The sequence below is a fragment of the Nerophis ophidion genome, linkage group LG13, assembly GCF_033978795.1.
Source record: "Nerophis ophidion isolate RoL-2023_Sa linkage group LG13, RoL_Noph_v1.0, whole genome shotgun sequence".
Lineage (NCBI taxonomy): Eukaryota > Metazoa > Chordata > Actinopteri > Syngnathiformes > Syngnathidae > Nerophis > Nerophis ophidion.
In genome coordinates, this window is record NC_084623.1 from 29,227,348 (window position 1) to 29,255,185 (window position 27,838).

At 39.7% G+C, this 27,838-nt stretch overlaps 1 protein-coding gene across 1 annotated transcript in view; it reads left to right on the top strand.

Moving 5' to 3' along the window:
- LOC133564420 (solute carrier family 12 member 9-like) overlaps nt 1–27,838 on the top strand; it is a 125,800-nt gene that overhangs the window by 11,542 nt on the left and 86,420 nt on the right. The window contains exons 5-6 of the mRNA XM_061918739.1: nt 3,229–3,336; nt 3,412–3,523. Coding sequence (XP_061774723.1) covers nt 3,229–3,336; nt 3,412–3,523 — 220 coding nt within the window. The remainder of the gene's footprint in view (nt 1–3,228; nt 3,337–3,411; nt 3,524–27,838) is intronic.

The following is a 27,838-nucleotide window of genomic DNA, read 5'->3' on the forward strand; positions in this document are numbered from 1 at the left end:
ATGTACGTATGTACGTTTGTCGACAACAACTTTCATCCTAATTTATCAGCACTGTTCTCTTTTTTTAGCATTGCGCCAAATTACGTCATGCAGAGATAATTTTGTAACATATCTTTTGACCAATTTCCATGCAGGACAGGTTCTGATAAATATGTATAACTTGAATTTAATTGAATAGCCCACACTCGGTGAAAGCAGGGGAGTGGTTTGTGAGTGTTAAATAAGATGTGTGTGTGTGTTTGTATGTATGTATGTATGTATGTGTGTGTGTGTGTGTGTGTGTGTGTGTGTGTACGTGTGTGTGTGTGTATGTGTGTGTGTGTGTGTGTGTGTGTAATGTTCGCCAGGGATACGCTATGTTACTGTTGTGTTGTAGCTTGTTAAAAAAAAAAAAGTAGTTGCTCTGCAAGGCAAAACTGTTGTCTTTTACTGTCCAGTCCAAGTCCATTCAAGTCAATGCCACTTTGCAGTTGAGCAGCCGCTACGTATCCTGAGTAGGAGGACTGACTTAATTTGCTTCTGCTCCTCTGGAAGGACAGAATAAACAGTTTGTGTTCGCTTTACTACAACCCCCTCAGCGCGGGATTATGCGTGGATTCGCAAGATCCCGTAAAAGTCAGCGCTATTTTGTTGCGCGGCGGAGCAACAACAAAAGGACGGTGGGGATTGCAGAATGGCAGATGGCTGCGCAATTCCGTAGAAGCAACGTTCTAATGCTGTTACGCATCCAGTGGAAATCTGGAGTGAACCGGCCTGTGTCTAGATGGCCACTTGAAACGGGCAACTAAACTACAAAGCTAAAGGTAGCAAAAACAATCCATACACCCACAACACATTTCATCTGGTTGTGTTGTTGTGAATGACATCATCGATGTAAGATCAATGTACAAACAGCACAGCAGTCGCTTGAGAGGCTTTCTCTCACCTTTCTTTTTCTTTTTTTTTTTTAAAACAGCCTCAAATCGTCATCAAGCTCAAAACAGCAGGACACTTTCCCCATTCACAATAACAGCGATGTGTTTAACATCCGCTCAGACTGCGCTAACAAAATAAACTTTTTAAAAAGTACCGTACTTAAAGCACTTATTGATACATTTTGACAATTATTATGCTTTGACTGAAAATACAATTCAAGATTGTCCAAAGATGTATTGCAACAATAAATGAGGATTTTTGCATTTAAATAATGAACATTTTATTAATTGGACAAGTAGCACACGCTGTATGGTAAATTCTAAAAAGTACAAATTGGAATTCAATGAAATTTAAACGGAAAAACTGATCTTTATTGTTCCTTTGTAATGCTTTTGTTATTTTATTTGATGTTTTTTACTATTATTTTGCTTGTTGTCGTTTATTCATTTGTTATTTAAAGCTGTTGTTCTTTTAAATTATATTTTAAGTTGAGGTCTGGTGGTACAATAAATACCCATGTTTTCAAATTAATGAATAATTGTGTTATTAATCATGATTTAAATATCAATCAAACATAATCTTGATTATTATTTTTGCCATAATAATTCAGCCCTTTTACCACAATATAAGCCTGTAAAGAAGAGTCAGTCGCTATTACCTGAGAGCAACATCACCCTCTATCTATACACCCAAGCTTAAGTTCTCCCTGAACCCACAAAGGAGCAATTGAAGGTCTGGCTTCCAAGAGTGGTGCTGTAGTTTAAAAGGTCCAAATGTTTTTAGGAGCCGTGAATACTGTCAGGAAATCAAAAGCTACGGCTGCAGTAGAGCAGGCAGAGTCACAGCTACGCTATTGATTCCTTGTCGGAACTAAACCCAAGCGTTCAATATGACAGGGCAAAGGTGAAGGAAAGGCAGCGCTTGTCCAGAACGAGGAGAGTTCCAGCAGAGAAGTGGGGATTAAACAGCATGGCACCTGGACAAAATGGTAAAGACAAAGTAGCATAGAAAGATTTTGTGACATGATCTCTATCAGGTAGAGCCACACCACGTAACGTTCTTGTTCCATACAGTCTACAATGTCCTATGCAACCTTTCCAACCTTCATAGCTGGGACTTGGAGCACACTCAGGCATGCTCACTTTGCCAGAGCAAAGGCAGCTTAGGGCATATCTTTAGTTGCTGCCCAAAAGCTCTTGGCTCTTGATACAGACAGCATAACAAGGTGCTGAAGACCATTACAGAGAGCATGTTCAGTGCCATGGCCACTTACATCCAGACCAGTGAAGCACAATATCAGCTTCATCAAAGCAGGAGAGGCGCGTAGAAAAACGTCATGCTATATCAGGGCTCATCAACACTGCGGGATTGGCAGCTGCTTGCGAATGTGAGCAAGCAACTCAAGCGACCTCAACACATCGTGAAAACCACTGTCAGACCTAATATTGTCTTGGTCTCTGAGAAGACAAAAGCTGCCGTCATGCTGGAGTTTACTGTGCTCTTTGAGGATCAAATGGAAGACGCAAATGAATGTAAGAGGGAGATGTATGTGGCCCGGGTTAATGACTGCAACAAGCAAAAATGGAAGAATAGAAGGTGGTTACCTGTAAAAAGAGGGTGCAGATGTTTTGTATGGCAGTCTCTGTACAACGCCTACACTTCAGACTGCATCACAGGCGAGAAGAGGAGAAGAGCCATTTGAACAGCATGGAGACCGCAGGGAAAGCCTCCAGGTGGCTCAAGAGATGAGATCTGTGGGAGGCTGCCCAGGCAGAAGCCAAGGCTTCATTAATTTTAGCTAGATTACCTGGGTGGGTGTATGATCTATAATCTGTAAAATTCAAAAACAATATCTTCTACATGTATGTGTATGTAGGGTCACAAGATTTATGTTTCTAGCAGATGTCACCCAAACCAGGTATTTTGCTGAAATGTAAATGTGCCAAATCATATTTCACACTTTCAATTGCTCAAATTCTTGTGGAATTAACGAAATCTCCTCTAAGCGTGTTTAAAAGCTGTGACTGCTTTATTTTTTGTGTCGTGTTGTCTACTACGAATGTGAATGGTCATATTACAAAGGTAAAAATTATATTCAGTGTTGCGTATATCATTTAAATATTGTTGTGTACTGATTCATCATTTGTTGCCATAAATTCAGAGTATACAACAAGGTTCCTTTTCTTTCACTAATAGCTGCATCTCAGTTGACTGTTGCACCGTGAACATTTTGTGCAAATTGAAACTGTAAAATGTTAGCTCAAATTATTGAAGCTTCGAGCACAACTGATCTGTCATTGTCTCTGCACATAGCTGACTACACTGTGGATTACACAACTGGAAATTTGATGACCTTTGCCACTGTGTTTGCTGTGATGTTTAATGGCTGTACTGGCATCATGGCGGGATCCAACATGTCAGGTATTTGGGAAGCATGTGCATGAGTTTGTAAAAACTCATATTGTGCGTACTAACTGACCTGTTGACCCGTACTAGGCGATCTAAAAAATCCAAGTTACTCCATTCCACGTGGCACCATCACTGCTGTCATCTTCACCTTCATCATCTACAACCTGCTCAGCGTCCTTGTTGCCTGCTCTTGTGACCGGTCAGTAATGTCCAAACATGTCTTTATTTTCATGTGCTTCTGGCAAATGAATTGTGTGTTATCAAGTTTGGCTTTCACCTGCACGAGTAGTAATCTAATTGTAGCTAATTTTGTTTTCATCAGATAAAGTCAATGACTTTTTGACTATGCAATAATGCAGTGCATTAGGTCTCATTTTATGCTCCATCATTGATACTGTTATGAGCTAGTGCATGGCTGCGTGCACCCTGTCGTGAATGAATGCAAATGCACCTGTATCTCCGATCCAGGTAAGGGTGGGTACCGATTTCAGTACTTTCATTAGCAAATATATAGGCGTTGTAAAGTCTAACAGGTTAATTTTACCCTACTGATGATGTGTTTTTGCAATAGCAATCTTGCAGACTAAACACCAGCCCAAGGAAACAGTCACTTAGGCAGCAGTCAGAGCAGACTCAGCTAAACTCCCTCTAATTAATGTTGCAATTTTCAACACCAACGAAGCAAGTATGCTGTGTAGAAAATGCTCAAACGTATAGTAAAGCTCAATTTCTCCTAGCTTGATGCTTATTTACAGTGGATTTTCCACAGACTGGGTACTATCAGCATTGGCGATTTACCGTGGCAATTTCAACACCTTCAAATTTGGTAATGAAAACTACAGCTAAGACGAATGTTACAATCAAGCTGCCTGTGTTGCCACAACGTTGACAGTTTTGTACATGGCTGCTAATCACATTTGAATGATTATTAACAACACTGTTGGTTTCGAACCAACTGTAGTTTTACAGCATTTATGGGTAGCCAGCGAGAAGGTATGGTTTTGAGGTGACGGATGTAAACATAGGTCACAACACCGGAAGTATATTACTCGAGGGAGCTTGGCTATAGGATAGAGTTGCCAAATGGGAAACTTTTTCTGTTGTTCTTTGCATGTTATATAATCTTGCATCACATTTGTAATGATATTATTGTTAGTAAATTATCTACTAAAAAAACTTGGGACATGTTAGTGTAAAAAAGACAGCGAAAAGCTGAGAATAAATATAAAGGGCTTGCGTGGCAGCACTTTGTTCTGATAGAAATGTTTCTCTTTTTTTTGTCAGTTTTCCTCTTTTTTTTCTCCAAAGGTGATCACATGCCTGAAATGTCTGTGACAATAGCTGTGTCAATAACCAAATAATGATCACAAGAATGGTATTCAAAGTCTGTTTATAATATTACTGGTATTAGTAAATGGTACTATTTCAATTAAAAATATTTAAAATGCTCCAGGACAGGGGGGTCTCAAGTGAGTCCTCAATTTATTTTACCACAATGTTGTGTAAATAAGTTTGTAGTTTTGTAGTTCGCTTCCCTCTCCATACATCTTTTCTCTCCCTTGTATTTTTCCTGTTCCTGTTACTTGGTGCCAGAGTTTGGTATCGATTAGCAAGTGTTGCTTAGGTACTAAACGGACATTACAGGGCTATTAAACAGGGCGGGAGATCAATGCTGCCATCATTTACACTGCAGCACTATCCGTCTGCAATACTTCACCATTGGAAATATACCTTGTTTCTAAACAGGCCCTCTCTACCCTCCTAAGTAAATTAAATTACATTTTGGTTTGTTTAAATGACATCCCAAAGCAATTTACATTATACAGTAAATCCTCTGGAAACACTGTGTTTTCTGTTTTTTTACTTAGGGCTATAATGTCAATATTCTAAACAGGGCCTAAACCATCTCATGACACCACATCAAAAACACACTGGGTCTGTCACATGACCTGAGTCGGTATATAAGAGCTTGTTTACAGTAGGGTGTTAACTTAAAGGTGCTGTTTGCAACTTCCTCACAGTAACATTTTTCTAAGTAAAAGATATAACAAGAACACCACCCGGCTAGCTTTTCCTACCATTAGTGGTTTATCAGAACACATTTGTTCGACAATTGTCTATATTTTTCACAATTACAAATTTTATGTAATGAAACAATTTTGCCGGCCCACATAAAATGAATGGTGTTTACGGCGGAAGCAGGGAGCGCTTGCACACATAAAAAACAGTCCAAGAGAAGCAACGAACAAATTGCAGTCATGTTAGCTATCAAAATTTATATTATTAGCTAACAACACCTAAAGCTAATGCTTGTGCATGTGTTACATATGTACATAATGTGAGAATGAAATATTTTTAAGTGTTCTTCCTAAATCCATAGCCATGTTTAAAGCAGCTAGTATTTTACCATGTGAACTCTTTGGTTTTCATCTTATGTCTGCTCGTAAACACTTTGTTTTACCTTGAAGGCGCCGAAGTGTCTACACAGGCGAATAACATATTCCCTTTCTGTGGAGAAGGCCTTATCTGTTTTGAACAACAGCTGCATTTCTGTCTGGCCGAGAGGGGCTGTTTTCGCTCTATAAGCTCACTTCAGACCTCTCATGTAAGGGCTGGTTTCCTAACCTGACTCTCGCCAGATCCTTGTAGTTTGCTGAGCTCCACGAGGATCTGGGCTGGGAGGCCTTGCAAACTCCTTCCAGATAGCAAAAAATAATGAACCAATCAGGATCCCTGGCTGGGGTTTCATAGATGTGTCGTGTGCTGACATCGAATCTGCTATTGCAACTGTTTTGTCGAATCTATAGAATATTAATTATTTAAAACATGAACAGAGAACGGTTTTGAAGGCCTATATTGGTGGCAAAGATGTTTTGGCTCTTCCTCCGGCCGGGTTTGAATTTCCTAGCGTCGCTCTCATCAGCGTCACGGGTTGATTTTGATGTGAGTGGTTGAAATAGCACGTCATTCAAGATAACGGACAAGGGGTTTATCCAATCACATACAATGATTTTTTTTTTTACAATTCCCCACTTTCTGGTAATGAACCAATCAGCATCGCCGGGCGGGAAAAATGGGGAAAAAAGCAAACTATTCCCTGCTACCCAAGAATGTACAACAATTATTGTAAAAAAAATAGGACACATTTTACATTAGAGGACAATGTAACTTAAAACATTTGTATGCACATACAGTGCATACAAAGTGAATCATTATGGGGTATTGTGTGTAGAATTTTGAGGACACAAATCGATTTATTCCATTTGGAAATAAGGCTTTAACATAACAAAATGTGGAAAAAGTTAAGCGCTGTGAATATTTTCCGCATGCACTGTACACCAGTTAATACATTTAGTATTACAGTATGTGGAATTAAGTTACGGAATGGATTAGTAAACAATGTACTAATATAATCAGCTTTAAGAATCTATTCAAACTCAAAGTGTTTACAAAGTACATAGAAGAATAAATCTGATGAACATCTTAAACATTAGGTTGATTGGCAACAGTAAATTGGCCCTAGTGTGTGAATGTGAGTGTGAATGTTGTCTGTCTATCTGTGTTGGCCATGTGATGAGGAGGCGACCTGTCCAGGGTGTACCCCGCCTTTCGCCCGATTGTAGCTGAGATAGGTACCAACGCCCCACGTGACCCCAAAGGGAATAAGCGGTAGAAAATGGATGGATGGGATCTTAAACCTTACTGAAAAATGAGACAAAATTATTCATCATTATGTGAATTATAAATTACTTACTTATTTATTCATGATAACTTTATTTGTTGTTCATATATGTATTCAATTAAATGATGATTTACTTATTCGTCTATTTATTTATTTACTTACTCCATTATTTATTCACAACATTGGCTGGTGACCAGTCTAGCGTATACCCCACCTCTCGCCCAAAGTCATCTGGGATAGGCTTTAGTTTACCAGTGATCCCAACGGGGAGAAGTCGTAAAGAAAATAGATGGATAGATTTAAAAAATATGCATGTGTTCACTGTGAACTGTATTTATTAATATCTACAGTATGCTTACCAGTTGTTAAGATACAGTATTTTGTGCTGTACTGTCTGATGTTCAGCCCTTGCCTGCTTTGCGTTCTCATAGCGTCACTCCACTCTAGAAATGTGCTAGGTTGATGATAAAGTTGAGAAGACAAACAAATGTGGAGCATAAAATCATTTTTCATATACCGTATCCTGTCATTTTTTTCAGTTAACTTGCTATGTTTTTGAAGCTTTTTAGTATTTTAATTCAATTAGATCTGAACTCGCTTGAACAGATAATGAGTACTGTCCCTGCTGAAGTGAATCATTTCAATCCATTAATAATTTCACAGAAACACTTTTACTGCGAGAGACTTTCATTTTGTGTTTGGTTTATCTAAGTGTGCAATATTTTTCGTCTTGTGATGTTTGGCTTTTCCACAGTAATGCTGTTTAGAAAGGAGAACAAATATTAGTTCTTCTACATTTAAGGTTTAACTTGACTCGGCAGACTGCTTCATCTTACTTCGGGTGTAAGTCATGATTGCAAAATCCTGTGCATTTGATACATTTATGCGTGTATTGAATGGCACTTCTTTCCACACAATGAACTATTTTTTACTGTGATTAAAAAAAAAAAGACATACTGACAAAGTGACATACTGTATAACTGAAGAATGTGTTCATTGAGTAAAAGGCACTCTCAGGGGAATGGTGGGCAAATAGTGACAATATTTTCTTAATTTTCTACTGTAATATCTAATATCTTAAGAGTCTCTCACAAAATTGTCATTGTCTAACTTAATCTTTTGAATACACAAAAGCACCGTATAAATTACAATTCAATCCCTCTAACCATTTTCTACCGCTTGTCCCTCTCGGGGTCACAGGTGGAAGGCAGGGTTTCACCCTGGACAAGTCGCCACCTCATCGCAAAGCCAACACAGATAGAAAGACAGCATTTACGTTTACATTCACACACCAGGGCCAATTTTTGTCTGCAAGACTTTGTGGTAACTGTGGCGATTTCAATTCATTATTATAGGATCCCACAATGACAATGCATTGTACTTAGGATGAAAAAACAACAAAGGAAGATTATAACTGAAGAGGTTTAACAATCACACAGTATCTTTGTGTACGTAAAAAACATTTTCAGAACTTTAAATTCAATTAAGGAAGATGTGAACAAAAACAAAATTGTTGTGCATATGTACATACATATATATACACGTGTGTGTGTATACAAACCCCGTTTCAAATTGAGTTGGGAAATTGTGTTAGATGTAGATATAAACGGAATACAATGATTTGGAAATCCTTTTCAACCCATATTCAATTGAATGCACTACAAAAACAAGATATTTGATGTTCAAACTCATAAACTTTATTTTTTTTTGTGCAAATAATAATTAACTTAGAATTTTGTGGCTGCAATATGTGCCAAAGTAGTTAGGAAAGGGCATGTTCACCATTGTGTTACATCACCTTTTCTTTTAACAACACTCAATAAACGTTTGGGAACTGAGGAAACTATTTGTTGAAGCTTTGAAAGTGGAATTCTTTCCCATTCTTGTTTTATGTAGAGCTTCAGTCGTTCAACAGTCCGGGATCTCTGCTGTCATATTTTACGCTTCATAATGCACCACACATTTTCGATGGGAGACAGGTCTGGACTGCAGGCGGGCCAGGAAAGTACCCGCACTCTTTTTTTACGAAGCCACACTGTTGTAACACGTGTTGAATGTGGCTTGGTATTGTCTTGCTGAAATAAGCTGGGGCGTCCATGAAAAATACGGCGCTTAGATGGCAGCATATGTTGTTCCAAAACCTGTATGTACTTTTCAGCATTAATGGTGCCTTCACAGATGTGTAAGTTACCCATGCCTTGGGCACCAATGCACCCCTATACCAGATGCTGGCTTTTCAACTTTTCTCGTCGATAACAGTTTGGATGGTTCGCTTCCCCTTTGGTCCGGATGACACGATGTCGAATATTTCCAAAAACAATTTCAAATGCGGACTCCTCAGACCACAGAACACTTTTCCACTTTGCATCAGTCCATCTTAGATGATCTCGGGACCAGAGAAGCCGGCGACGTTTCTGGATGTTGTTGATGAGTGGCTTTTGCTTTGCATAGTAGAGCTTTAACTTGCACTTACAGATGTAGTGACATACTGTATTTAGTGACAGTGGTTTTCTGAAGTGTTCCTGAGCCCATGTGTTGATATCCTTTAGAGATAGATGTCGGTTTTTGATACAGTGCGTCTGAGGGATCGAAGGTCAGGGTCATTCAATGTTGGTTTCCGGCCAATGCCGCTTACGTGGAGTGATTTCTCCAGATTTTCTGAACCTTTTGATGATATTATGGACCATAGATTTTGAAATCCCTAAATTTCTTGCAATTGCACTTTGAGAAACGTTGTTCTTAAACTGTTTGACTATTTGCTCACGCAGTTGTGGACAAAGGGGTGTACCTCGCCCCATCCTTTCTTGTGAAAGACTGAGCATTTTTTGGGAAGCTGTTTTTATACCCAATCATGGCACCCACCTGTTCCCAATTAGCCTGCACACCTGTGAGATGTTCCAAATAAGTGTTTGTTGAGCATTCCTCAACTTTTTCAGAGCGCTCATCAGAGCGCACAGATGAGTGAGCATTGGCATGCGCCCGGGCCGTGACAATACAACTGGGAATTACTCATGTTATATGTTTCTTCATTCGACAGCAGCTAAATTAGGAGTGTTTGTAACTTATTTTAAAATGTTTTTATTATCATATCTCCGGAGCGCACCAAGCGCATGTCAGTTCGGCGGCAGCAAGCAGCTGCAATCAATCTCCAGCAATCAGTGCACCTGCTGCTGATCAGAGGACCGCCTTCAACTTTTTTATATATGTATACATGTATGTATATTTATATATGTATATATGTATGTATATATATATATATATATATATATATATATATATGTATATATATATATATATATATATATATATATATATATATATATATGTATATATATATATATATATGTATGTATATTTATATATGTATATATATATATATATATGTATGTATATTTATATATGTATATATACATATATGTATGTATGTATGTATGTGTGTGTATATATATATATATATATATATATATATATATATATAGATATATAGGTGTGTATATGTAATGTGTGTATATATATATGTATATATATACATATATATGTATGTATATTTATATATGTATATATACATATATGTGTATATATATATATATATATATATATGTATGAAGGTGTGGGAAAAATTACAAGACTACTTCGTCTCTACAGAACTGTTTCATGAGGGGTTCCCTCAATCATCAGGAAAAAAAAAAATGGAGCTGTTTATATATATATATATATATATATATATATATATATATATATATGTAGGTGTGGGAAAAATTACAAGACTACTTCGTCTCTACAGAACTGTTTCATGAGGGGTTCCCTCAATCATCAGGAAAAAAAAATAATAAAAAAATCTCCTGATGATTGAGGGAACCCCTCATGAAACAGTTCTGTAGAGACAAAGTAGTCTTGTAATTTTTCCCACACCTACATATTGCGCTCTACCACGGTATCGAGCACTATTCTCTGGATAATCCAATCAAGACATATATATATATAGATATGTATTTATAATGCAAATGTATGTATATGTATATATATACATGTGTTTATATATATGTATATATGTATATGTATATATATATATATATATGTATATATATACATATATATGTATGTATATTTATATATGTATATATACATATATATATATATATATATATATATATATATATATATATATATATATATATATATATATATATATATATATATGTAGGTGTGGGAAAAATTACAAGACTACTTCGTCTCTACAGAACTGTTTCATGAGGGGTTCCCTCAATCATCAGGAAAAAAAAAAAAAAAAAAAATCTCCTGATGATTGAGAGAACCCCTCATGAAACAGTTCTGTAGAGACGAAGTAGTCTTGTAATTTTTCCCACACCTACATATTGCGCTCTACCACGGTATCGAGCACTATTCTCTGGATAATCCAATCAAGACATATATATATATATATAGATATGTATGTATAATGCAAATGTATGTATATGTATATATATACATGTGTTTATATATATGTATATATATGTATATGTATATGTATATATATCTACATGTGTTTATATATATGTATATGTATGTGTGTATATTAGTAAATGAATAAAAGTTCACATACTCTTGTAAAGAACATAATGTCATGGCTGTCTTGAGTATCCAATAATTTCTACAACTTTTAATTTTTCATGAGAGTAATTGGCGCACATACTTGTTGGTCACGAAAAACATTCATAAAGTTTGGTTCTTTTAGGAATTTATTATGGGTCTACTGAAATTGTGTCCAAACCTGCTTATTCAAAAGTATACATCCAGCAATGTTAATATTTGGTTCCATGTCCCTTGGCAAGTTTCACTGCAATAAGGCGCTTTTGGTTGCCATCCACAATCTTCTGGCAAGCTTCTGGTTTAATTTTTGACCACTTCTCTTGACAAAATTGGTGCAGTTCAGCTAAATGTCTTAGTTTTCTGACATGGACTTGTTTCTTCAGAATTGTCCACACAATTAAGTCAGAACTTTGGGAAGGCCATTGTAAAACCTTAATTTCAGCATGATTTAGCCATCCCTTTATCACTTTTGACGTGTGTTTGGGGTCCTTGTCCTTTTAGAACAGCCAATTGTGTCCACGACCCAACATTTTAGGTTGTCCTGAAGAATTTAGAGGTAATCCTCCTTTTTCATTGTCCCATTCACTCTATGTAAAGCACAAGTTCAATTGGCAGCAAAACAGGCCAAGAGCATAATACTACCACCAAAATGCTTGATGGTAGGCTTGGTGTTCCTGGGATTAAAGGCCTCACCTTTTCTCCTCCAAACATATTGCTGGGTGTTGTGGCCAAACAGCTCCATTTTTGTTTCATCTGACCACAGAACTTTCCTCCAGAAGGTTTTATCTTTGTCCATCTGATGTCATGTGATGTCATCGATACCAAGCGTACTCGCTTGGTATTGATTATCGATACCTTGATCCATTCATCCAACCTACAGCAAAATCCTTTGGTATTCTGCGTAGTCTATTATGGTCAAAATTCTTGCTAGTCACTAAGGAATAAAATACTAATCAATTTATAACCATTTTGGATTTGTTTCCAGATTTTTAAAAATATTTCTGTTTTGTTCTGCTAAAATAAACTTAGTATTTTATGGACGGTAGAGGTTACAAAATCAGCAGGGCATCAAAATACTATCCCCATTGCATAGAAACATTATATTTGAAATGGTTTTACGAGCCAAAAAATATTTTGTATTCACAATAATGTACTGTAGTAATGGCAGTCTGAAAATAAAAACAAATAAAAAACTTACATGCAGGTCCTCATGGTTTTAAGTTGTCAATATCCTCTACGATTGCACAAGTTGACCAGAAGGTGGCAGTCATGCTTCCTTGCTAATCCCGCTCTGTTTCACACTGAAGAAAGATTAAGTCTTTTTTAAATAGCTAGACCTCTACAAATTGTTGTTCTGCATCAACACTTTTAGAGGCAAAGCAGTCAAGATTGCATTTAAGAGAAGGTGAGGTAATAACTATTTAAGATGATTGTTGTGCATAAAATTGCGGCACTTTTAGAACAATAATTGGTACTTTAACTTTAAATGTGAATAACTTTCTCACATGTGTTTGTGGGGAACAACAATAGCTATGCAACCACGGTTAACAGTTCATATTTTAACGACGACTTCAAACTCAGCAACGAAGGCATGTGCTGTGGCACATATCTCAAACGTCTTGGCCGGTCCATAATTGGAACCACATACCAATCCTTAAAATTCTACAGACAATAATTCAACTTTACTTTCTTCTCCTGTATGTACACTCTCTAAATCCAGTTGGTCAAAACAGGCAAATGTTTGCCCGAGTCACACATTTCTACCATAAAGAATGTTTTCAAAGCATTGATACAACTTTGTTATAGAACAGGGGGATATTTTCTCAATGACATACTGTAAGTATTAGATGTAGCAGTACTTAGTTGATTTTAAAAAATACAATAAAAAGGAATAACTACTTTTTAGTGTCAGATGGAAACATGAACACAGTAACACACACTCCACACATGATTGACTCATTAACTTTCCCAGACATCATATCACACCACATTTGTGATGGTAAATTACAGAATATTCACTCTAAAACATTTTTTTTTAATTATTACACCAACCTGTGTCCTTTTTGTTAGTAATATCACCAGAATTGAACGTCTCCAAAAAGAGCATTTACTACATTTGATCAATTTGATACATGTTGCAGAGAATAACATTTACAACTCAAGCTCAAGAACGCTTGTTTACATTGATATCGGTTTCCAAGTCGCTTCATAAGATGTCATATTTTGTCTTTTTAAGATTATCACCTGACACGCTCGAATGGTTAAAAGGACAATGATAGTGGCAATGAAGAGCCCATATGAGATATGGAAAATCTATTAACCTCATGTGACCATCGAGCCAGGCATGACAGATTGCTCTGTCACTATTTTATCAAAGTCTTGGTTTTTTGTGTGTGTTTGATGAGTCAAAGATTTCGCATTGTGTGCTTTATGTCCCTTTGATTTAAATTGCATATTTATTTTAAGATTGGATCATTTGTGTTGGCCCTGCAATGTGGTGGCGACTTGTCCAGGGTGTATCCCACCTTCCGCCCGATTGTAGCTGAGATAGGTACCAGCGCCCCCCGCGACCCCAAAGGGAATAAGCGGTAGAAAATGGATGGATGGATAATTTGTGGGATGGAAGTCATTGCCTAGCAGTTTTCTTTCTCTTTTGCACTGTTTATCATGGGTGCATACAACACACACAACAGTATTTCCTGACTCACAATGTAATGTTGTGCATCAGTGACCTGTGGGCTAATCCACCATGTACTCCTGAGGTTTTCATAAAAATAACTGAATTGATAATTATAAATGGAGTAAATGTGCTGTTCTTTCTTTTGTTGCGCTATCTCTGATATGCAGCCTTGTAGACATGTGTTCAAGCTGCATATAATACTAATAATAATAATAATGGATTAGATTTATATCGCGCCTTTCTATTGTTTTATACTCAAAGCGCTCACAGAGAAGTGGGAACCCATCATTCATTCACACCTGGTGGTGGTAAGATACATCTGTAGCCACAGCTGCCCTGGGGTAGACTGAGGGAAGCGTGGCTGCCAGTTTGCGCCTACGGCCCCTCCGACCACCACCAATCATTCATTCACCAGTGTGAGCGGCACTGGGGGCAAAGGGTGAAGTGTCCTGCCCAAGGACACAACGGCAGTGACTTTGATGTCAATAGGTGGGAAGCGAACCTGCAACCCTCAGGCCTCTGGCACGGCCGTTCCACCCACCACGCCATGCCACCCCGTAAAGAGCATCTCATCTGCAAAAGACACAGACATGCAATGAATTTTCATTCTTTAACAGATTACATGTTTTTCCTTTAAAAAAAATATATATATATATCCACATTTCACTGTCTCTAGTTTCTGTACTCACACATTTTTGTAAATGTATGGCATGTCAACCTTAATTTTGGTGTCATAACTGAGAATTTGTGAAGAATCCAAACAATGTGATTATTTCTAACAAATTCAGTGTCATTTAATTGTCATCAATGGAGTTATGTGCCATAGAGGAAATATGTATAACCCATTATTATAGTTTAGTAAATATGTGTGTGAATATATTTAATCATGACCAGATGCTTTTTTTTGCCATCATCAATCTTCTGGCAAAATTATGCCGTGTTATTCTGACACACTCCTTTGCAGAATTAGTAGCATTCATTTAAATTGTTGCGTTTCCCTTTGAATACTAATAGAGATAGAGATGTCTGATCCTGATCATGGGATCGGATCAGGGACGATATTAGCCTTTTTCAACTGATCAAGGATTAGCCGAGCGCGGCCGATATTTATTGTTGCTGTGCCCCAGTATTCACATGGCCAAAGATTGTACTCAAGTGAAATATTTCCTAAAACGGGATGCACACTCGGGCTTCACGGTGGAAGAGGGGTTAGTGCGTCTGCCTCACAATACGAAGGTCCTGAGTAGTCAGGGTTCGGGATCCCGGGCTCGGGATCTTTCTGTGTGGTGGAGTTTGCATGTCCTCCCCGTGAATGCGTGGGTTCCTTCCGGGTACTCCGGCTTCCTCCCACTTCCAAAGACATGCACCTGGGGATAGGTTGATTGGCAACACTAAATTTGCCCTAGTGTGTGAATGTGAGTGTGAATGTTGTCTGTCTGTCTGTGTTGGCCCTGCGATGAGGTGGCGACTTGTCCAGGGTGTACCCTGCCTTCCGCCCGATAAGCACCAGAACCCCCCGCGACGCCAAAGGGAATAAGCGGCAGAAAATGGATGGCTGGATGGGATGCACACTCAGTAAGATATAATTATTACATTTCCAAATTCCATGCTACACACATGCAGGAGGTGCCTGCGTAAATTCCAGGAGTGTGCAGGTTTTGCCGGAACACCTGCTCAAACGTGTCGTTTATTCACAGTGCTGTAGGTACTGTAATGCCATTCATCCATCCATCCATTTTCTACCGCTTGACCCTCTCGGGAGTTTTGGGGGGTGCGGAAGCCTATCCCAGCTTCACTCGGGCGGAAGGCGGGATACACCCTGGACAAGTCACCACCCCATCACTTCTAAGATAATAATCCTCACCACCATGGCGACAAATAAACTAGGTTTTTTCAAATATGATTACTGGAGGACTACAGGAAAAATATTTGCTCATCGTGCTCGACACACACACACACACACACACACACACACACACACACCGAGTAGGACGACACAAAAAGCTAACCGCTACAGCTTCAATCAGTACGTGTCCATGCACTAAATTAGTCCAATTTCTCAAATAGTTCAGCTCTAAATAAGCCTCTTACAGCCCATGGAAACACCTATTGTAGAAAAAAAGAAACGGTAATTAAGGAAATATAAAATGTCGGCCGGCCTAATTCGAACTCCCGAACAAAACATGAGATAAAAGATAATGAAGGCGTATAATAAATCGTACACAAAATTCACGCTGCATTTGTACATTACAAACTGTTTAACTACTGGCAAGATAATCCAGAACAATAGCAACCTTCCTATGGATATCGGGGCACAAACATTGAGGAATTCAAAAGTTTTGTTTGAATTTATTTTCGTCTGAAAATTCCTTTAAAAAAAAACTCAGCCTTTCTTTGCATCCGACCCATAACATTCTTTGTCGTAGCGTCATGTTTGTAGCACAATCTAAGATAATTTGTTGATGCTGTCTGCTATATAATATCAACGTAGGCATTAGAGACGTATTTTTTGTAATCTGTGCTAATTTTACATCGAACATCACTTAAAACAAGCTGTAAGGATTCACAAATCCTAGTGTGACGTAATAGGTCAATTGGAAAAGGAATTAATTTATCCGCGCGAAAAGTAAATTAGTGCCGTCCCACTGTACGGAAGGCTGTTACCGCTATATATGTAACCAATCAGATGGTTGTGTGGGTGGGACAATGCTGGGTGCTGAGACAGAGGCAGAAGAAGCAAAGCAGCTTGTTAAGACTTTAGCTTAGAAACTCGTACCGAAACGGTTCAATACGAATACACGTACCGTTACACCTCTAACGAACACACTTCAGTTCCTGCTTACGGCGTTCCACAACCCCACCTTATCAGCCCCGCGCTGCGCAGAGGATTTTGCGAAATTGTTTTTTACAGACCCAGCCAACGCTAAAGCGCTAGAAGAAAATCTACACACCAAGTTTTTTTTTGATACCGTCACGCATCACAAAATTATTGTGAAGACCTTTGAAACAGCAATAATGCGGTAGCTACAATATCTTATACATTGTAGTGTCTTTAAAGTGTGTGCATTTTTTTTTACTGAAATATGGATTTTTGTCGAGGCTTTTCCCATTATTTATGTTTACATTGTTTTTTACGGAGAAGTCTGCGTCACAATACAAACTTTTTGATGTGCAAACCATGTTTCAAGAACCAATTAAGTTTATAAATATAGGTTCCATGCTAGGATTTTGATATCGTTACATCTCTAGAGTCCGAACTAACATTGTCTGTTCTTTTAGGTAATTCACGTCAAAAGCTACTGCATTTTCAGAAACTTTGATGTGATCTGTCATGGAAGCGTAAACCACATTGATTAAATAATTATTTTACCCCGACAAATACGTTTTTGGACAAAAAAAAGACTTCCTGCAAATGTTGGTAAAAAAGTTAATTTTCTTGGCTCTTGTTTTTCCTGTCATTCATCTTGCTATCTTAACATTTTTTCCATAAAATCTCCTTTTTATTAACCACCCAAAATCGCTCTCCTCTACAGAGATTCATGTCACTTCTGCATTCGTTCGTTCTCTTAAAAAATGAGTACTACCAAGGCAGTAACACAGGCCACACCTTTAGCAATGTCCTGTGTGAATGAAAAGCTTTGGGAGTTTCAGAAAGAGACAGCATGATAATGTGCAGTGGACAGAAAAGAGAAAAAGGAAGGATTTGGGAGATGGTATGAAGCGCTGGCCTTTAAAAATGGTTTACCAGCCTATTGGTCATGTGTTTTCTGTGATAGGCACCAGGCAGTTTAAATGATTTATGTTCATGATGACTGATGAATACCTCATAATCCGTCTATGTCGAGCACTAAATGTGAAATATCTACATGTCGGGCGAGGACGGGAGGTTTCAATTTCTTGTTCTTTTACAGATATCGGAGGTCAGCATTTAAAAAAAAAAAATAAAACAAAGTTCCTTTATATTTTAAAATATTGCATTATCGTACTGTATAAAGTAGGATAATGTACTGATGTAATAATAATATTGTCTCCTCACTAATACTTTTATACATTTTTGAATTGATAAAGGTAAAGATTCCATCAACCTAAAATATTGCCTAATTACAAGAAAATTTGAAAAAGGGAAAAGAGACTTAATATACTATTTGACACAGTCTCTTGCTCGTCTTTTGACGTGCGTCATTTATATGGCATTGGCAAGCTAACTGGTGTAGATTTTATACAGATCAATGTTGTAGAAAAGAATGGAAACACACGTAAAGCTTCAAATATGGAAACTATCAGACAGCTTGGACTTGTTTGCGTGTGTATGTGAGTATAATATACTGTGTAAGTACTGTATATGTATTTTTATACTTATATATATATATATATATGTATATATATATATATATATATATATATATATATATATATATGTATGTATGTGTATATATATATATATTTCCTCTCTGAGCTGCCACCTTATCGTGGTAGAGGAGTTTGCGTGTCCCAATGATCCTAGGAGCTATGTTGTCCGGGGGCTTTATGCCCCCTGGTAGGGTCTCCCAAGGCAAAGAGGTTCTAGGTGAGGGATCAGACAAAGAGCAGCTCAAAGACCTCTATGAAGAAGACAAAACATGGACCCAGATTTCCCTCGCCCGGACGCGGGTCACCGGGGCCCCCCTCTGGAGCCAGGCCCGGAGGTGGGGCACGATGGCGAGCGCCTGGTGGCCGGGCCTGTTCCCATGGGGCCCGGCCGGGCTCAGCCCGAAGAGGCATTGTGGGTCACCCCTCCAATGGGCTCACCACCCATAGCAGGGGCCATAGAGGTCGGGTGCAATGTGAGCTGGGCGGCAGACGAAGGCAGGGCACTTGGCGGTCCTATCCTCGGCTACAGAAGCTAGCTCTTGGGACGTGGAACGTCACCTCACTCGGGGGGAAAGAGCCTGAGCTAGTGCGCGAAGTGGAGAAGTTCCAGCTGGATATAGTTGGACTCACTTCGATGCACAGCAAGGACTCTGGAACCACTTCTCTCGAGAGGGACTGGACCCTCTTCCACTCTGGCGTTGCCGACAGTGAGAGGCGACGGGCTGGGGTGGCAATTCTGGTTGCCCCCCGGCTTAAAGCCTGCACGTTGGAGTTCAACCCAGTGGACGAAAGGGTAGCCTCCCTCCGCCTTCGGGTGGGGGGACGGGTCCTGACTGTTGTTTGTGCTTATGCACCAAACAGCAGTTCAGAGTACCCACCCTTTTTGGGTACACTCGAGGGAGTACTGGAAAGTGCTCCCCCGGGTGATTCCCTTGTCCTACTGGGGGACTTCAACGCTCATGTTGGCAACGACAGTGAAACCTGGAGAGGCGTGATTGGGAAGAATGGCCGCCCGGACCTGAACCCGAGTGGTGTTTTGTTATTGGACTTTTGTGCTCGTCACAATCTGTCCAATACAAACACCATGTTCAAACATAAGGGTGTCCATATGTGCACTTGGCACCAGGACACCCTAGGCCGCAGTTCCATGATCGACTTTGTAGTTGTGTCATCGGATTTGCGGCCTTATGTTTTGGACACTCAGGTGAAGAGAGGGGCGGAGCTTTCTACCGACCACCACCTGGTGGTGAGTTGGCTGCGATGGTGGAGGAGGATGCCGGACCGACCTGGCAGGCCCAAACGCATTGTGAGGGTCTGCTGGGAACGTCTGGCAGAGTCTCCTGTCAGAGAAAGTTTCAATTCCCACCTCCGGAAGAACTTCGAACATGTCACGAGGGAGGTGCTGGACATTGAGTCCCAGTGGACCATGTTCCGCACCTCTATTGTCGAGGCGGCTGATCGGAGCTGTGGCCGCAAGGTAGTTGGTGCCTGTCGAGGGGGCAATCCTAAAACCCCTTGGTGGACACCATCGGTGAGGGATGCCGTCAAGCTGAAGAAGGAGTCCTATCGGGTCCTTTTGGCTCATAGGACTCCGGAGGCAATGGACAGGTACCGACAGGCCAAGCGGTGTGCGGCTTCAGCGGTCGCTGAGGCAAAAACTCGGACATGGGAGGAGTTCGGGGAAGCCATGGAAAACGACTTCCGGACGGCTTCGAAGCGATTCTAGACCACCGTCCGCCGCCTCAGGAAGGGGAATCAGTGCACTATCAACACTGTGTATGGTGTGGATGGTGTTCTGCTGACCTCAACTGCGGATGTTGTGGACAGGTGGAAGGAAGACTTCGAAGACCTCCTCAATCCCACCAACACGTCTTCCTATGAGGAAGCAGTGCATGGGGAATCTGTGGTGGACTCTCCTATTTCTGGGGCTGAGGTAGTTAAAAAGCTCCTCGGTGGCAAGGCCCATGGGGTGGACGAGACCCGCCCGGAGTTCCTTAAGGCTCTGGATGCTGTGGGGCTGTCTTGGTTGACAAGACTCTGCAGCATCGCGTGGACATCGGGGGCGGTACCTCTGGATTGGCAGACCGGTGTGGTGGTTCCTCTCTTTAAGAAGGGGGACCGGATGGTGTGTTCCAACTATCGTGGGATCACACTCCTCAGCCTTCCCGGTAAGGTTTATTCAGGTGTACTGGAGAGGAGGTTACGCCGGATAGTCGAACCTCGGATTCAGGAGGAACAGTGTGGTTTTCGTCCTGGTCATGGAACTGTGGACCAGCTCTATACTCTCGGCAGGGTTCTTGAGGGTGCATGGGAGTTTGCCCAACCAGTCTACATGTGCTTTGTGGACTTGGAGAAGGCATTCGACCGTGTCTCTCGGGAAGTCCTGTGGGGAGTGCTCAGAGAGTATGGGGTATCGGACTGTCTTATTGTGGCGGTCCGCTCCCTGTACGATCAGTGCCAGAGCTTGGTCCGCATTGCCGGCAGTAAGTCGAACACATTTCCAGTGAGGGTTGGACTCCGCCAAGGCTGTCCTTTGTCACCGATTCTGTTCATAACTTTTATGGACAGAATTTCTAGGCGCAGTCAAGGCGTTGAGGGGTTCCGGTGGTGACCGCAGGATTGGGTCTTTGCTGTTTGCAGATGATGTGGTCCTGATGGCTTCATCTGACCGGGATCTTCAGCTCTCACTGGATCGGTTTGCAGCCGAGTGTGAAGCGACCGGAATGAGAATCAGCACCTCCAAGTCCGAGTCCATGGTTCTCGCCCGGAAAAGGGTGGAGTGCCATCTCCGGGTTGGGGAGGAGACCCTGCCCCAAGTGGAGGAGTTCAAGTACCTAAGAGTCTTGTTCACGAGTGAGGGAAGAGTGGACCGTGAGATCGACAGGCGGATCGGTGCGGCGTCTTCAGTAATGCGGACGTTGTACCGATCCGTTGTGGTGAAGAAGGAGCTGAGCCAGAAGGCAAAGCTCTCAATTTACCGGTCGATCTACGTTCCCATCCTCACCTATGGTCATGAGCTTTGTGTCATGACCGAAAGGATAAGATCACGGGTACAAGCGGCCGAAATGAGTTTCCTCCGCCGTGTGGCGGGGCTCTCCCTTAGAGATAGGGTGAGAAGCTCTGCCATCCGGGAGGAGCTCCAAGTAAAGCCGTTGCTCCTCCACATCGAGAGGAGCCAGATGAGGTGGTTCGGGCATCTGGTCAGGATGCCACCCGAACGCTTCCCTAGGGAGGTGTTTAGGGCACGTCCAACCGCTAGGAGGCCACGGGGAAGACCCAGGACACGTTGGGAAGACTATGTCTCCCGGCTGGCCTGGGAACGCCTCGGGATCCCCCGGGAAGAGCTAGACGAGGTGGCTGGGGAAAGGGAAGTCTGGGTTTCCCTGCTCAGGCTGTTGCCCCCGCGACCCGACCTCGGATAAGCGGAAGAAGATGGATGGATGGATGGATGGATATATATATATAGATATATATATATATATATATATATATATATATATATCTATATATGTGTGTACAGTATATATGTGTGTGTGTGTGTGTATATATATGTATATATTGATATATATATATATTTATATATATATATATATATATATATATATATATATATAAATATATATACACACATGTGTGTGTATATGTATATATATATATATATATATATATATATATATATATATATATATATATATATATATATACATACGCACTGACGCACACAGACAGAGAAACCTTGTTACTTATTGATTGCGTTTAATAATCTTTAACCATGGTCATTTCCTTTGAGAGCACTTATCTTTTGCTTTTGCTCTGTTTCCCTGGCTCCTACAGGACAATTCCCTCTTGCCTCTCTTTTACTTTCTGCTTCTAGTTTATCTGTCTGTATCTCTTTCTTGCTCCCAGAGTACCCCAGCCACACTTTTTAAGTACCTACAAGGTCATGGTAAAGTGGGGTTAAAAATGAACACTAAATCCCAGCAGTAAAAGATGTAGGTCCGTGCTCGTGCCTTTGTTGCACTGCAAATGATTCAGTGATCTTTTGGAGGCCTGAGATCATTTTAGCCACCATGCCACTGCAGTATCATGTGCCTTACAAATTAGGGCTATGTGATAAAGTTGTTGTCCCTTTTAAGTGCATTTTTATGTCTCCCTGTCATATGTCTCACATGTCCTGTGCCTTTGTGGTTGCTTTGTCAGTATATCCCGCTTGAAAAATGTATACACAACATTTGGGAATTTGCAGAAAAAAAACCAAATCAGCCCAGCAAATGAATGTCATGTTTATCAGAAAGGTTTTTTTTCCTTTGTCTGCATGGCATTCAGGAAAATGGTGACTTACAATCCACCTCTTTGGTCCAGCATGTACTGTATGTGCATGTATTGTTACGTCCTCTGAGTGCTGTATTGTATTGTTCGCTACATGTTGTGTTTATTGTATCCTACTGGAGGAAACCAAGGGGATATTATTATACAGGTAGTGAACAAACAATCTGTAATTACTGAGACATGAAGAAGGGGAAGGATTGAGTTTCGCTTATTTATTTATTATACACTCATTCTGTTGTTTTTTCCTCTTTGGTATTTATAATTTTCTTTACAGAATGATATAATAACTCATATTAACTGTGGTTGATTGATACAACCTAAAAATACAATTTCGATTTGCAATTTTTTTCACAGAAAATTACTTTCAAGGTTTTTTCAGATTTTATTTAATGCTTAAAAAAAGAAAACAAAGTAAAATAGCACAGATGATTTATTTTTAAACACTTTGTGCCTGATTTATAGACTAAGCAAACTACTACCACTTCTGTGATCACTTTCTATATTGCCCCTTTTGTTTTATTATTTGTGGTTCTTTTGGTAAAGGATTCCAACACAGTAAGCTGATTTTTTAGCTCTTTTGGTTTTAGTGGCCTTGTTCCCCTAGTTTGGAGTGCCATTTCTCTCATTGTTTTAGACGCTGGAAAATGTTTTTTGTGCAAGGGGCTTTAGACAAACTGAGCACCGCGCAGTCAATTGTGTCACCTCTGTTGGCGTAAATCCGAATTAGTTCTAAACTGACGAGACTATTCCTTTCATGGTAACAAAATTTTCACTTTTGTTAGCGGTAGCCATGTTGTTCTGTGTGCATCTCTGTTAAGGAAACACTCTCGTTTCCATTTATTTTGCAGAAGTTAAGTGATATTTGTATGACTTCACGTGATTTGCGTAGCGTGGCTAAACACGTGCTTTAAATACAGCGTGCTTCACTGCTTGTGTGTGGCAGTGTTTTTAATCTTTAAAATAATTACCAAGTTCATATTGTTGCTATAATATGCAGTTCACTTTGTGGTTGTATGCAACCATGACTCGAAACACTGTTATTCAATTTAGCCTACATTTTGAAGTTTATCTTTGAAGTTTTGAAAAAACACACCTTGGGGTGAAACGCTCCCACGATTCACAAATCCGACAACAGCAAATTCTAGGTGTGAGAGATTCATAAAAGGGACCTGTATGATACAGAAAGTGGATGTATTGATTTACGCGACCATCATTTTCATGCTGTAGAGAGACAAATTGGTCACATTATGATCATTTCAGTTTTGTTCCCCGTAAGCTGGAGCCATCTCAGTAACAACCTCTTGTACCATTTCAGCATTTATTGGAGACACTGAAACATTTTTCTCCAGGATCATTAAACTAAATGATTCAGATTTTGTGAAGATCCACCGCACCCGTATGCGCTCATATCACAGGAATTGTAATAGAGTAGACATGGTATGTATGTACTTAAACACCCAGTGCAATTTTAATCATTAATCCATCCACCCATCCATTTCCTACCGCTTGTCCCTTTCGGGGTCGCGGAGGGTGCAGGAGCCTATCTTAGCTGCATTCGGGCAGAAGGCGGGGTAAACATCCATCCTTTTTCTACCACTTGTCCCTTTCGGGGTCGCGGGGGGTCACTGGAGCCTATCTCAGCTGCATTCAGGCGGTAGGCGAGGTACACCCTGTACAGGTAAACAAATGATCAAAATTGTATACAGATTGTAGGGGCTGATTACAGAATTTTTTAAACCAAAAACATATAACAAGAACACTACCGGCTAAATTATGTTACCACTCATGGTTTAACAGAACAACTATAATTTTAAAGTGACTGTATTTTTCACAATTTTGTATAAAAAATACATTTTGGCTTGAGGAACACTCAGAGGCAGGGAAAGGAACGCGTGTACATACACAAAAACACTCCCAGTGAAGCAACTAACAAGCTGCAGTCATTTTGTTGTTATGTAAAAATATACATTCAATAATGGCTAACATTAGTAGCAAACCTTTGCTAAATCGCTAATATTAGCAAACAACACACAAAGCAAATGTGCTTGCATGAGTTATATACGGGCACAGTTTACCAGTAAGAGGGTGGGCTATAATGCTCAAAACACATTAGAAAGTTAGCGCCCTTTAGGCATCTGTCAGATGGTTGCAAAGAAACCATGGTCTAGTCAACGGGGGCTCCTCTGTTCTGCCCACATAGCCCCATCATAAAACCGCCAACGATGCTCCATTTACATCTCGTAACATGAATATTAACCGAGTCTTAGTGATATTGTTATTATGACAGACAAACTTGTTTTTAGTGGTGCATTATCAGCAGAGGTGGGTAGAACAGGCAGAAATTGTACTCAAGTAAGAGTACTGTTACTTTAGAGATTTATTACTCAAGTAAAAGTAAGGAGTAGTCATCCAAATATTTACTTGAGTAAAAGTAAAAAGTATGTTGCGAAAAAACTACTCAAGTACTGAGTAACTGATGAGTAACTTGATTGTTTAATGATTACGGCAACAAATAATGCACAAAAACATAAAAATAGCAATGAGCAAATTCAAAGCCAGGAATATCTCTTAACCAACTAAAACAATGATATATATTAAATAATAGTACATTAAAATGAGGCACATTGAGCCACAATAAATTAACAGCACCATAGGCTCAGTAGGCATTCATTGATTGATTGATTGAAACTTGTATTAGTAGATTGCACAGTACAGTACATATTCCGTACAATTGACCACTAAATGGTAACACCCCAATAAGTTTTTCAACGTTTATCAATTACTTAATAAATGACCAAGTCGAGGTGATCTACCTCATATATACATATACATACACACAAGTATCATATACATACACACACATATATATATATATATATATATATATATATATATATATATATATATATATATATATATATACAGTATATATATATATATATATACAGTATATAATTTATTTATTTTGCCGTTTTTGTTGACATGTTAAAGGTGTTTTAATGAATATACATGCATGTCTAACATATAGATTCCTATCTTTCATGAAGACAAGAATATAGGTTGGTGTATTACCTGATCCTGATGACTTGCATTGATTGGAATTAGACGTCCACGTTTTCAAGTGGAGGCGAAAAAAAGTTCCTCTTTTCCGTCTAAAACCACATGAAAGTCGTTGGTTTTTGGCATCTTATTTGTCCAGCTTCCATATTCGTTTTTATACACTTTAAAATAAATACATTGGCGGCAAACTCCATAGCTTGCTAGCTTGTATGCTCTGGCTTTCGGAGACTCTTATTTTGTTAGCTCAGGCGCGATGGAGCGGCACTTTTATTGTGAAGACAGGAACTGTGCGATCAGTCATTAGGCTTTTGAAGGGAAATACGGTTGAAATAAAAAGTGTCTTTTTTCCTTTACACTTTTGATTGATTGATTGAAACTTTTATTAGTATATTGCACAGTACAGTACACATTCCGTACAATTGACCACTAAACAGTAACACCCTAATAAGTTTTTTAACTTGTTTAAATCGGGTCATGTGACCGCCTGGCTCTGTTTGATTGGTCCAACGTCACCAGTGACTGCATGTGATTGGTGAAACGCAAGCATGCGTAGATCCTACTTTGAAAAACCCAAACAAACATTAACAGATCGATTAAAAAAAAGTAGCGAGTAGCGAGCTGAATGTAGATAAATGGAGCGGAGTAAAAGTAGCGTTTCTTCTCTATAAATATACTCAGGTAAAAGTAAAAGTATGTTGCATAAAAACTACTCGTAGAAGTACAATTTATCCCAAAAGTTACTTACGTAAATGTAACGGAGTAAATGTAGCGCGTTACTACCCACCTCTGATTATCAGTATACAGGTAGTTACAGTAGCTTGTGCTGCTGTATTGACATAATAGCTGGGCGGTGTCCTGCTGTTGGTGGTGCGTCGCTTCCTGAGTTGGTGAATATAGTTTGTCTCGATTATAAATTATACCTCTCACTTGAATAGTAAAAGAATGTCGCAGTTAACCGATAACTGGTCAACTTTGACGTCCAACCAATACCTGGAGATGGCAAGGAAAACACAAACAGACGCTCGAGCGGCAATTTTATTTTTTAACCTCTGGGTGGGTTCTGATTAACTTTTCATCCAAACCGGAATATACAGTGGGGCAAAAAAGTATTTAGTCAGCCACCAATTGTGCAAGTTCTCCCACTTAAAATGATGACAGAGGTCTGTAATTTTCATCATAGGTACACTTCAACTGTGAGAGACAGATGTGGGAAAAAAATCCAGCAATTCATATTGTAGGAATTTTAAATAATTTATTTGTAAATGATGGTGGAAAATAAGTATTTGGTCAACCATTCAAAGCTTTCACTGATGGAAGGAGTTTCTGGCTCAAAATCTCACGATATATGGCCCCATTCATTCTTTCCTTAACACGGATCAATCGTCCTGTCCCCTTAGCAGAAAAACAGCCCCAAAGCATGATGTTTCCACCCCCATGCTTCACAGTAGGTGTGGTGATCTTGTGATGCAACTCAGTTTTCTTTTCTTCAATTGTGTGCAATTGTTACATTAAGCCATACTCACGTTTATCCAGGCGTCGGAGTGTGGATGTTTTTGGAGCTAGACAAAGCTTGCCTGAGTGTAAAGCAATACAACATCAAATGCTAAATGCTTTGAATTATTACAGTATAAGTTAACTAGTGAGGCGGTTAAGAGGATGAAAGTAGTCAGTAGATGGGGAAAATCAGGAGTCTCGTGGCAACACGAGTGCTGTAACACACATCTTGTATAGGGTTGCGTTCCATCCCCGGAAAAAAGGGATGGTCTCGTATTTAGTAACATAAGTACACTTCCCTAATCAATCTGGAAAGGGACCCTTGTGTC